Source organism: Thunnus albacares, chromosome 21 (assembly GCF_914725855.1).
Source record: "Thunnus albacares chromosome 21, fThuAlb1.1, whole genome shotgun sequence".
Lineage (NCBI taxonomy): Eukaryota > Metazoa > Chordata > Actinopteri > Scombriformes > Scombridae > Thunnus > Thunnus albacares.
In genome coordinates this window covers 16,764,929-16,778,577 of record NC_058126.1, presented here as the reverse complement: position 1 = coordinate 16,778,577, position 13,649 = coordinate 16,764,929, and the positions used below count along the sequence as shown (strand labels likewise).

The window sequence follows — 13,649 nt, the reverse complement described above, 5'->3', positions numbered from 1 at the left end:
TATCATATATAACTGGAAGGGTGGAGTGTATCATGTTAACATGAATTTAAAAAATCATTAATGGGAAATGATATAATTAAAAAATGCCATGAGCTATATTGTGCAAATTCCACAGCCCACCTTAAAATACCAACACATCCTCATAATTGAATGACAATATAGGTCTAAAATTCAGCCGACAAAAAACAACCTATAGTTATGTTTATGCCATCTAGCGGCCGTATTAATGCACTCCAGAACGATGAAGATGGTACAACTTTACCCAAATAACAACCCTTGGGTCAACCCAGAACTGAAAGAACTGCTTAACCAAAAAAAGAGCTTATTCAAATCAGGGGGCAGTAAAGGGGAAGTGAAAGCTGTACAGAATAGAATTGAGAAGAAAATAACAGTGCAAGGCTGCCTGTAAAGATGAAATGCAGTCACTTTTTAACCATGATGCTAAAAAGCTTGGCAGGAACTACAAATTATTACAGGCTATAAACCTAAAATGCACACTATGAATGTTGCTAATGATTTCTGTCTTTGCCAATGACCTGAACTGTTTTTATTGTAGATTTGACACTGTTGACTGAGGCAGTTGATAAAGTCAGAAGTTTACCAGTTAGTGACATCAGAATTACCCTGGATGAGGTTAAGAAACAGTTTTTACATGTTAACACTGGCAAATCTCAGGGTCCAGATGGCATTGGCTGTAAGGTCTGGGCTGCAGTGATGGGCTGATTCACTTGCATCTCCTTTCCAAAGGCTGTTTCAGTGCTGACTGGACACAGGGGCACTCCCTGACCAGTGGAAACACTCTCTCATTGTACTGGTACCCAAAAACAGTAGGCCCAAAGAGATGAAGGACCTGTGGCTAGTTGCTCTAACCTCAGTACCTATGAAGTGTTTTGAGAAGTGTTAAAACATCTCCTCCCTGAAGTCTCACCATTCTTGGCTCATTATCGGTTTGCATACCAGGCAGAGTGGGGGGTCGAGGATGCACTGCTGACAATTACCAACAATATATACGAACACTTGGAACAACCTCACAGTCTTGTGAAAATTGTGTTCGTTGATTTTAGCAGTGTGTTTAACACCATCCAACCCCACCTGCTGGTAGGCAATCTGATGGATCTTGGGGTAAATCCAAGGCTCATTCTATGGATTAATGATTTTCTCCTGAATCGTACCCAGCAGGTCAGATTCAACACAGCTATTTCCTCCCCTAAGTCTATAAATACAGGGTCCCCACAGGGAGCTTTGTCTCCTTTACTGTATTCACTGTACACCAATGAGTGTAGAGCTTCAGTCTCCACCCACACCTTTTTTAAGCATGCAGATGGCACAGCCTTCGTGGGGTTCCTAAAGCCTGACAACTCATCTTTGGGTGGTTTTGAGGAAGAGGTTGGGAACTTTATTAAATGGTGTTCTGACAATTTCTTTGAGGGTAACATAATTAAAACAAAGGAAATGGTAATAGATTATAGATGTTGAGGAGAAGTCCCACTCCCCAATGTCAACAATGTACCCATTGAAAGAGTTTGTACTTACATAAATACTTAGGGATGGAAATTGATGACCAGTTGATATTCCATGAATGTGCTACTGTGAAGGTCAAAAAACTGAAATAGTGAATATTCTTCTTGCAAACATTGTACAGTTTTAATGTTGATCCGTATTTCCTGCATCTGTTTTACACTTCAGAGCATCTTGTCCTTTGGCCTGATTTGTGTGTTTGGTAACATGCACAGCCAAGACTAAAATAAGCAGTGCATAATCAAGATGGCAAGAAGAGTCACTGGGTGTGACCAGATGTCAGTTGCTTAGTTTTGTAAAGACCTCATTATGAGTAAGGTTCAGCACATCCTCAGTGACCCTACTCACCCTGTACACAACAGGTTCCAACTAAACCATCGGAGCAAAGGAAAGATTCTGCAAAGGAAAATAAGAACAACCAGGTTTTGCAAGTCCTTTGTTCCTTCAGGACTGTTAAATGAGAGGGACAGTACAAAACATAGGATTTAATGATGTTTTGGCCAGGGTTATATGCAACGGTAGTCCTTGTGCAACACTTGTATGGTGTGATATATTTTATTTTATCTTATTAGTTGGTTCTAATCCTGATGCAGAGTTTGTTTCGCAGGGATCATGTAGTATTTATCTGTCTCTACGTTAGTGTGTATGTCAGTGTCTACTAGAGTGAGGGTGCTTGGAAATGCTCTGTGTGTGTGTGTGTGTGTGTGTGTGTGTGTGTGTGTGTGTGTGTGTGTGTGTGTGTGGTAGGGAGAAGGAAGGGGGGACTGCATATTGTATAGTTGTATTATATATATGATATATATATATTAAATATATCTGTTTTTTGACTGCTTTGTATACTTCTGCACCTTGACCACCTGGATTTCACTATCTGAGATAATAAAGTTTACCTTGACCTTGAATATTCTTGTGAGGATGGGCTGTAAAATACACATATGCCAACTCAGACACATATGGACACATAGACACAAGCATCAGCACAACAAGACACAGTAAGTGCACACACACGATGACAGTATTTACTGACAGTTTCCTAAGGGGGGGATTTACAATTGATGAGTGAGTATTAATGTAACATGTAGAAGGTGATAATTAACTCAGCTGTCACGGCAACTAATAATGAGAGGAAAGAGATAGCAGGAGTGAGAGAGAGAGAGAGTAAGAAAGGATGACAATGACAGCAAATTAGAAGGTGAAGAAAGAACAGAGTGGAAAAGGACAGTAGGAATGAGAGAGAGTGTGAATTACCACAGCTAGGTATGTGAGTGACAGCAATGTTACAAATACTCAGAAGTCCAGACATTTTTCTAGCAATCACATTACATTCACATCATTATACACATAAACCCTCCTGTATTACTATTAGCACATTGCAGTCACTTCATTATAAAATTGTAGACTTGCCTCCTACATTGTTACCTTTGCTACACTGCAGTCATTTCATTATTTAGTGGTACACTCCCCTCCTTTAGTATCATTACCGCAGTGCAGTCCTTTCATTAGACAGCAGTCTCAACAAAGACTCTCTTGAGCCACGGCCATCTATGGGCTCTCTCCACTGTCTCAGTGATGTTGCAGATGGCTCTTCTTCTCCTCTCTTCCTCACTGCCCACTACAGTTTTTGTACTGATTAAACAAGTGAGATATAACATGATAATTAGTGAGCTTTAAAGGTGAGGGTGGGTGGGTTTTGTTTCCTTTGCACAGAGCCAGGCGAGCTGTTTCCCCTTGTTTCCAGACATTTATGCTAAGCTAAGCTAATTGGCTGTTGGGTAAAGATACACATTTACCTTACAGACATGAGAATAGTATCAATATTCTCATCTAACTCTTCCCATGTACTTTTTTTTATAGGCACAGCCCTGGGAAGCAGCTAGAGAGGCTTTTATTAACATACTAAGCCAGGTTGTTACCCCAACTGTCTGTATCTATACTGACATGAAAAATTAGGTCAATTAGTTGCACCCACTGTCGATAACTGCTCTTTTGGCAAGTACGTGGCTCTAAGAATTCACCCAGCATCACCTCATACTTAGTTTCTTTTCAAAGGCCTAATCCAAGTGTTCTTTCTAAGCAACTGTCCAGCCAGATAGGCTTATTAGTTTCAGACAAAATCATACAATGGTGGTGAATAGAATTTTCTTTGTGAAGGAGGTGTTTTTTCTTAGTTCCCAATGAAACCATTCTAAAACAGAAATAAATTAAAACATGGTTAATCTCACTGAAATGCATTACAGTATGAGATTATAAATACCAAAGAATTTGTACATGTAATGTTTATTTTAAACATTTTTGACTTTAACTAGTTGAGTGAAAGTGATGAGAAATTAGATTTCATGTAAATTTGATTCAGTGATTATGGCCAAATACAGTATTAGTATTAAGATATTTTCATGTTGTTTATTTTGGTAATTTTGCTCTCTCCTGACCGACTGTATTTGAATGATACCATAATTTGAAGCCAAGAACTACTTTCTCATGCACAGGTTTAAACTTTTATTGGGCTTTTTCTCTCTCTCACATCTTTGCCACTTCATTAGCTATGCGTTCCACACTGTTCCAGAGAAAATCTTAATAACAGTAACTCAAGGCCAACTTTGACAACAACTTGATAAGACAAAAACTTTATCCTCTCCCTGAAAACTCAAGCTTAGCTCAGTGAACATACATGTGTACTACATCTTATCTAATTTCACAACAACATAAATAATTGATGAACTAACATAAAAAAGTGAACACACAATATAATTAACCTGTGTCAAGGGTATTTCAGCTCATCCAACACACTCCCTGAGGACAACGACCAGAAAAAAAAAAAAAAAAAAGTTTGCTTAATAACTGACTACTCATCCCAAATTTACACTTTGGATAAAAACAACACAAATCTTTGCAGAATTTTATTCTTTAAAGCAAGATTTAAACAAGCTCTGGATGCCAGCAAAGAGTCTCCTTTGGGCCAGCGAGGCTGTAATAGCTGACAGCCCAAAACTCTTGCTTTATAGAAAGATCATATATTTTTCATCACAGACAGGCTTTGAACACAAGTGAGGAGCATCATTTCAATGGACTTCTAAAGAGTCTCAGTGTCACGCGCAAGTGGCAAAGAGCAGATCTGGGCTTCCTCAAGTAAGTTGCATTGAAAACCGTTACACAGAAATATAGTTGTGCAGTAAAAACAAAGGCGTCAGTGAAGATTACAAGATGTACCGTCTCTATAAGTAGTCATACATGCAGCAGTCAAAACATGAAAAGAAGTGATATCTCTAATTTTTGTTTCATATTCTTGTCCTTCGTCCCGACCCCAGAGGGAAATCATTACTTCCAGCCTTCTAAATATGCATGTCATTAATTATGCGTCTTGTTATCACTGGCTAATCTGCATAGGACTCTCATGCATAAAGTCCCTCTCATTACCATTCAAGGCCACCTCACAGGTGTGCTGAGTAAATATACAATACACTGTAGCTGATCAAAAAACACACACACAAACAACAAGTTAATAAACAAGACTGGGAGCGCACACATGCATACGGACATGTTTAAACAAGCACGGGCACAAAAGCGTGCTCGCTCAAGTGTACAGACTCCCAGAGAAACATACACATGCACACACACTCACAGACACTGAGAATGGACACCTACCGAGAAGCAGACACTTTATGCAACCCCACTGACAGAAGGTCCAGGTTTCCCTCGTACTGGTGGCAGTTTGGTCTGTGCCAACTCATTAAGAACACAGCTGGCCATAAGGCTTTGAGTGGTGTGAGACCACAGGGGTCCACAGACGAGTGTCTGATTAGATTTTCACACAATGTTCAAGAATATGAAAAGCTCATTGTGGTATGTAAGTGTTTTCAATATATGAAACCTGCTTAAACTTCAGCTTCATTATGACTGAGCAAATTAAGCATCTGTACTTTATTGTATCTTGTTACCTATTGTTGAAAAGTCAGTGGAAGTTGTTGGTGAACATTAATCTAAAGTTGGGTTTGCAGTATTGGCAGCTAACTGTTATTATTTGTATGGAAGGGAGCTGCTCTTTTCTCAGCACTCCATGTTAAATTTGCTATGTGATACCGGCGAGTCTCTGGATATTGAGAACTTTTCCTCCCCTACTATATGCATGAAACCCTTATCTTCCAGCTACATATTGCCATTACTCTTACAAACATGTATCTTGGTTATTTTAGATTTTGGTTGGTTTCACAAGCAAAAAACAAATCAATTTATGTTAATATTTTCTTTATATTAGGGGTTACATCCACCGTTTAAACCTTACTTACAACATTTTCTCATATATATTTTATGTACGTTTGACAAAAAAAGTAGATTCTTTAACTTGTTTCCAAGTTCAGAAATGAACTTCCATGCTCAATTTGTTTATATTGTTTGTATTTGAGGAATAGATGACAAAGGATCTGCTCTACTGAGCTGATACAAAGTTTAGTAACGAGGAAAGTTAGAGTCTAATTATTGGCTGTGGAGCATCATTCAAATGCTAAAAATGAAAAAAAATGACTCACTCAGGTTCCATTTGAGTCCAGTGGTGATTGTTTGGCAGGGTCCACCCACTGGAATGAGGCTGCACCAGTCACCCTCCAGACCAGTGTTTACCCCCAGTCTGTGGCTACCCTGCAGACACACAGCATGAGTGTGAATATGAATGTGTTCGTGCGTACACCTGAGTCAGTGACGGCTGGAAACAACAAGATAGGAAAAATTAAAAGAGAACATAAATGCAGAGGCAAGACTTCTTAAAGTTTTTAAGCCCCAAATGAGGAACTTGGCCTCTCCGCCCAGGGACCACGGCTCATTAAAATAAATTATTGCTCTTGTCAAAGCTGCAACCCATTTTCAGTTCCTACCCTCAGTTAAAAAGGAAACCTTGCCATTCTGAATTATAGTCTATTTTTACTGAGTGTCATAAGGAGTCAAAAGAGCTTTGCACTGACACACCAGAACAGTTCTAACTACTGCTTTTCACATGAAAAGCAAGTTGTTACTGAATAAACTAATTGTTATGAATACCTCACTTGAGGTCAATGGACAATGTAAACTAAAATTTTCATTACTTTAGAAAGAACAGCATTACGAAATCTTCTTCAATAGCGTCTGAGGGACATATGAAGAAATGTTTCTGAGGTACAGTTAAGTATTTTTCTAAAGTGTTCTAGAAAGAAAATAAACATGAACAAAATTTCAAAATGTCACAGTATCCCTTTGAGAAACTTGTGCTGGGAGAAAAAAGGCAAGAGCATCATACAGTGTAGGTCCAAGGCAGTGTCAGACTCTTCAGGCTGAATAATGACTTTGCTCTGAATACACTGGATATAATAAAGGCTGATGCTGGAACATAAAAAGGTCAAAACAAAGTTTCTTTCATTCACAGTGTATATATTTATTTTGTAGAGAAGCAATGCATCTGCAGGAAAACATGAAATTTGATAATTATGTATCATCAACACTTTGAGTCAATCTGCTATATACCTAAGCAAAGACAAAAATCACTGACAGCTAGAATTTAGATCAATCATCTAAATGGATCATACACACACAGACAGAGACAGCAAACATTGGCACACTCACTTAAGAGTTTCATTTGCTTGGCTTCCTGAAGTTGTGGAGCCAACGGGGAAGGAAAATTTTAAGCTTTGGAGCTTTTGGTGTTCAGGTAACATCCCTCAGGTTGTTTTCTACACATAAACACCAGTCTCTTTGTGAAAGTGTGTCAGAGTGAGTGTGTGTATGAGGAACAGAGAGAAGGGAAAACAAATGTATGTCCCCCTACACATTAAAACACGCAGGCCACATCAGGCCGGGAGCTGATGAGAGGCTCAACTTAGTGTAAGAATATACATTCCTTTGGTCGTAGAGCTAGCTGGTAGCTTGGCTGTGGTAGGAACATTTTAGCTGAAACATAGAGAAGAAGAGGGATAAAGATGGAGCTCTAGAAGTGGCCTGAGGACTTTTTGAATCTGCTCAAAGCTACAGAAGTATGAGGCAGAGAAAACCATGCATATAATGTTAACACATGTGTTATAATTTGTTTAAATGTAGTCATATTTCATTTGTGTTAAGTCTACGACAATTTGGTTGTGGACTGAGGTACAGTTAATTTTTTTTTTTTTTTTTTTTTTTTTTTTTAAATTGTAAAATTTTGCATTTAAAAAGACAAAGGGCAGATAGATTATTGATGCTACCAATCAAAGTAAATAAGTTTGTAGGTGGTGTGATATGAAAACAGGCTTAAGTGCATGGTAATAATGGAGAACTAGGAATAATAAACATAAAACAAGTCTACAGCCATGCTAAATGCTAACGTCAGCATACTAACATGCTCCCAATGACAGTGCTAACATGCTGATGCTAAGCAGGTGTTTACGATGTTCACCATCTTTGTTTATTTTAGTGAGAGACATATAAAATATTTCATAACATAATTAAGAGTATCTGTATATGACATGTGTTTTCCTAAAAATGTTGCATGTGTATGCGATCTGGAATTAGAATAATTACCATAATCATCTATGGTCCAGTCTCTGTGAAAATACCATCTGCTGAGATACTTTTCAGCGTGTCTTTGGGTTTCTAAGTGCAACAAGCATGCTGCTGAACATCTGAACCTGACCCTCTGAGAAGAGGAGACAAGAAAACAACTAATTATTATGTTTGAAGCGAATAAGAAAGGGTATTAAAGTCATTCCGGAAATAATTTTACTATTTTTTTCTATATGATTTCTAGAAACAAAGTTGATACTTTCTCCTCGCTGTTTTTACACTTAATTATTAATTTCAGTACACAAGAGACCATCCTGTTTTGGTTCTTTGCTTCATATTTATTTTATGTTTGAATGCCACATCTTTTCCAACTTCCTCCAATGCAGCAGAAGTTGGGGTGAGTTAACATACCTCAGGTGCTACACTTAATCATTTAAATCAGCTCTTGCACTGACAAGTTTCACTCCTCAAAAGGGCATCAGGTAAACAAGCTTGTACATTTGACCTGAAGTGTGTGTGCTTATAGAATGATTTATAGCACAGATTGGGCTGACACAGTGCTGTGGATCGTCTATCGCAACACAGAGAAGGCTTTCGCAGAGGCTGGGATACTAACTAGACTAAGTGTAGCTTTGCTTTGCCACATGATCAAGACTCGGTAGAGCAGGCAGAAAGAGAAAAACAAACAAAACAGATGAACTCAGCAGAAGTTTCTTTTTTTGTTAGATCTATATTGAGTAAATTTAGCGTCACCTTGGGACCTAGACTGATTAAAACATCTTCTTGTTGTGTAAGGACAAAATAAACAAGCCTGAAGCTCTTGCAGTGTCCCCACCCATAATTTAATAAAAGAGATGAGAATTATGCAACGCCCTGAGCCAGCTATAGAAAAGACAAGACCTTTGCATATTTCCCAAAGATAGCATAATGATGCTTTGACACCTCGTCTGGGACACAAAAGCTAAAGCAAACAGGCACAACCCTGAGTTAATCACTGCATGTCTGTGACACTGTGAGATAAACACGCATGTTTGACTCTAAGCTGATTTTTTAAAATATGGAGGTTTCATTAAATATTGAATTTAGCTTTAACACTATATATTGGATATATTTCCAGGTGAAATGTTCCAGGTGTCAGATTAGCAAAATGGACAAAACTGTTAATTTAGCTCCGGTCTTACTTTGTTGCGTGTGTATGTGTCAGATTGCTTACAGAACACGAACGAGTCTGTATGTTTTGATTGTACCACCGAAATCCGGAAAGCTAAGCACGTAACAAAGCCGTGATTGCATGGGATACGGGTGGTGAGTATATTTGGCAAAAGTTGTAAACACTTCAATTACAGATGTAACTTGAACAAATAGCACTGGGCCTTTCGAAGGTTACGTTCACCTTCATGTACAGGCGTCTGTGTTCATCAGCCGCTGGCGAATTGGAGCTGCGTTGACAAACAAGCTTAATTTACCCTCACTGAAGTAAGATTAATTGGAGGTGTCGAGGTATGAAGCAGCAAATGACAACGCGCCTTTGGAATAATGACAAGAACTAGGGAGGGAGTGCTTGAGAGAGAGGTTTACTTAACGTATTACAAGGTGTCATCAGGAAGTGTGACAGTTTGTCCTGAAGATCTCGCAAATAAACAACACAGGGGGAAAAAAAAAAAAAAAAGAGCAGTGTGTGTCCCAAATGGCAGCTCCTCGGCCCCACTTGTAAACTCAATCAACTGTGGAGCATGAGAAAGTGGCTGGCATTGAGGAAAAACAATTTGGGAGCATCAAAAGAGACTCACTCTCCCTCATGCAGAACAGCAAATTGGGGCACCATAAGAGCAGAGAAGTATGTGTGCCTATGTATGTGTGTGTGTGTGTGTTCTTGATTACTTAACGCAGAAACAAAGTGTTCGACATTCCAATCAAGGTGGAAGCAGAGCAAGGAAAAGAACATCTTTTAGAGAGTACAGAAAATGAAGAGAAGGACCAGGAGAGGGATGATTAGAAAGGGTGGGAGATTTTAACCTCTTAAACTCCATAAGGATGCTGGGGTCCTCCGCCGACATTTATGTCTTTCAGAGGCTGTGGCGGGCTTTTAAACCCAGAGTGAAGATTCTATTATCATATGAAACTAGATGACCAAAGATATCCATTGGTATCAACCGTGTCATGCTAGCTTGTTGGCAAGGGGACTAAATAACGCTCCAAAGTTAAGCTAAATTTTGTTGAGGAAAAAACTGGCATGGCCATTTTCAAAGGGGTCCCTTGACCTCTCAGCTCAAGACATCTCAATGAAAATGTATTCTATGGGTACCCACGTATTTCCCCTTTACTGACATGCCCACTTTATGCTAATCCCATGCAGTTTTGAGCAAAAATCATGCAGTTTTTTGCATGCAGTATAAATGTGTTATTTTCTATTTTCTATTCTAAAAATGGTGTATTTGAATATTTCTGCATACTGGGGTCTCTAAACAGTCTTGGAGTTGCATAAATTTGGTATGACTGGAAAGATGAGACTCTTGTGGATTCAGTGAGCCCAATGGTATTCATGTGTGATGATGTTAGTCCCCACAGTATTAATTTCAATGTAGTGAAAAAATGAAACTTGGCCTCACTGTATAAAATGACCTATTGTGACCTCTATGATAACTCATGAAACTTTACAACCACAAACTAGAGGCCTAGGACATTCAGGGGATGTGTGGCTTTTCCTAGGTATATTGACAATAAGGGGGTTTCTGAGCAATTTCCAGAACAGAAGTGCTCGCCATCCAATCACCGAAAAAAGCATTTCTTACAGAAATCTCCATATGTCAAAAGTTTTTGATACCAAATCACAGCATTTTATGATTCTATGGTGATCCTCAAGGGGTTGGTGTCTCAATGTGGTATTTTGGATTTTTGATCATTTTTAATCAATTCTCAAGTGGCCAAAAATGGTTAAATTTTACACCAAATCTGTCTAACTAACGGCATTAATCCAGAAAGTGCTACAACAACTTATGAGACATAATTGAGCATGGGAATGGTCATCATATACTTCTATCATAATGTTCTAAGCCCTTATACACTCTAAACTATCAAAATTTGAATAGGTGCCTAACCAAAACACAATGTTTATTACAGATTTATGACTCAAAAAACTTAACACACAGTGCTGAGCTGCATCTCATATTAATCTTCAGGTTCCCAGCTTTCAGATGATGTAGCCTATACCACTTCTACATATGTGACATGTACTGCTGACCTGCTATCTCACCCTAAAGATCCCCTGTCCACCCACCCCTAAAAAAGACAAAAATGGGTTTATGGTAGGGAGGGGTGGGGTGGAAGAGGTTAAGGCAGGAGAGCAGGACTTTAGTCTAGTGTGGTGAAAATTAACTGTGGGCTTGTGTGTTTGTGTTTAGCTTTTATATAGTCTTGAAAATATGGATATAGCCCACCTTCAACTTAACCCAAAGTTAACTACCAGTGGACTGACATTTGTTGCTGCAACCAGTTTAATCAGATGTGTAATGAAATTAAACAGAACACAAATGACAGGACAGAAACAGGTTAGCTGCACAGTAGGAAACCTCGTATGTCTACACATACATGTGAAGGCTTAGAAGTTTGTGTTTACAATGCACTCACAGGTCTTAGTAGATATGCCAGGCTGGTCCCCTGGATGATCAACAGGGGGAGTTGTGTCATGGACAGGGCATGGTGGAGGGTCTCAACAGATGCCATGGTCTGGTCAAATCTGCCCCCCAGACCGCCCAGTGTCACTATGGCGTCCACCTGGATAGACAGAGTTTAATAAGACACAGAAAACTATCATGGTTTGACATACTGGGCTGGTTCTCTGGCAGGATGCTCTTGATTGTTTCACTGAAGGAAAGTAACAGTTTCAGTTTATGGCGAGGTGACAAAGGTGGCTGCAGAAAGAGAAAGAAAATAAGGAAACAAAATTTAAAAAAAAATGTTTGTGCATCAAAAAACTGCATCATACACATGGTGATGGACGAAATATGCTGATGATGGCCCCTTTTTTGGAGAAAAAACATCACTCATGACAACTTAGTAATGACTAAATTTATTGTACTTCTATGACCATCTATAGGTGAAATGCCATAAAATTTTGCAACATCGCCCAGATGAAGTGTGTGTATCTCTCACATACTGTAAATTTGGTTGCAGTTGCACAATGAGTTTTTGTGAGTTTGGGTATAGCATGTAAAAACCCAAATGAATTGCTTTTGGTGGGAATTGGTTGAAATTTCTATGTATATATGTTATGAGCAATATTTATAAGTGAAAATGTAAACACATTATGATGGAGGCTTTACAATGGTGATGCTAGATGCATCAAAAACACATTGTAATCATCATTAAATTTTACTAAAAAAAATTTTTTAAAAATCTGTTAAATGAGACTATAACCTTACTGTGTTAACAAAGACACAAATTAAAAAAACAAACAGGAAAGCACAACAACACAAGCCATTTAGCTTCATTCAAGTATTAAAAAAAAAAAAAAAGAACAAGGACACAGCGCTTAGAGAAAGAACTGAGATGGAGAACAGATAAAAAATCTGTGGTGGATGAAAGACTGAATTTGGGCCATTACAATAATGGTAAAAAATCTGACTTTTAAATTAAGAGGTGAACATGTTAATAGCAAATCAAGTAAGCTAAGTGAATTACTTCAACTAATACTATTTTCTGCAACCTTAGAGCTAAGATAAGGTTCTTCTTAACTTGGAGCCAGCAATTGATTCAAGTACAATATTTACAGCTCTCAGCACTTATAGGAAGTCCCCTAGCAGTCAAGCACCAGCGTTGACAGCCTTAAAGCCCAACAGAGTCTAGTAGCAGAGGCGCTGTCAGAGGCTGACGACTGACAGTCACAACAGCACAGGAAATGAACCCAAATATAATCAATCATACACACTTCACTTCAATGTTTTCACTACAACAACACGTCACAAATAAGTAATTAGACAATATATAAGAGGTAAAATGACTCTAACTAGAATTTACTACTCTTACCACAACAGCTACTAATCAGCCAGATCATATTGCCTACAACAACAGCTGTGTATGTATAAGCATGCATCGACACATTTAAATTACAGCACAGAAAACTCCAGCAGGTCACATACAGTAGCTGTAGGGAAAAGACCCCCCGGGAACCTGGATAAACCACCCTCCCTTCTTCTGCTAGCTTACCATCTCTTAAGTTTTTTAAAGCACAGTAAGTGTCTGAATTGGTCTGAAAATGCTAATAAATGTGCAAACTCTTTACTTGTCTAACCAATGTTAACTTTTACTGTATTTTAGAACTATAAATTAGTTTGATGTTTGAAAATGTGTTAATTATGAGTCACACATATTGCATTTGATTTATTTGATATTAACCAGTGCAAGTGTATTATTTAGCTATGGTTCGATTGCTAGGATAATGCTTTCTTGATAGGTTTAAGAAAGTATTATCCTAAACCTGGTCTGAAGTAGGAATTTTTTTCTTCACAAGGTCTGGCAATTTTGTCAATCCATCCAAACATCAACTGTTTTAATTTCTGTTGTCCTTCCTGCCTTTGTTAATTACAGATTGGGAATTAATGGTTTATTGATTTTATTCTGTATTTTGTGGTCAA

General features: G+C 38.4%; 1 protein-coding gene across 4 annotated transcripts in view; it reads right to left on the bottom strand.

Annotated features, from left to right (window-relative positions):
* Positions 1-13,649, bottom strand: part of tpk1 (thiamin pyrophosphokinase 1) — a 71,257-nt gene that overhangs the window by 16,600 nt on the left and 41,008 nt on the right. For 3 of the 4 annotated variants that reach the window (XM_044339503.1, XM_044339504.1, XM_044339502.1), the window contains exons 7-8: positions 11,644-11,790; positions 6,042-6,150 (exon numbers count right to left, since the gene is read on the bottom strand). In XM_044339503.1, the coding sequence (XP_044195438.1) occupies positions 6,042-6,150; positions 11,644-11,790 (256 nt within the window). Of the gene's footprint in view, positions 1-2,506; positions 3,145-6,041; positions 6,151-11,643; positions 11,791-13,649 lie in introns of those variants that run through there. The other variant, XM_044339505.1, reaches the window with a different exon arrangement.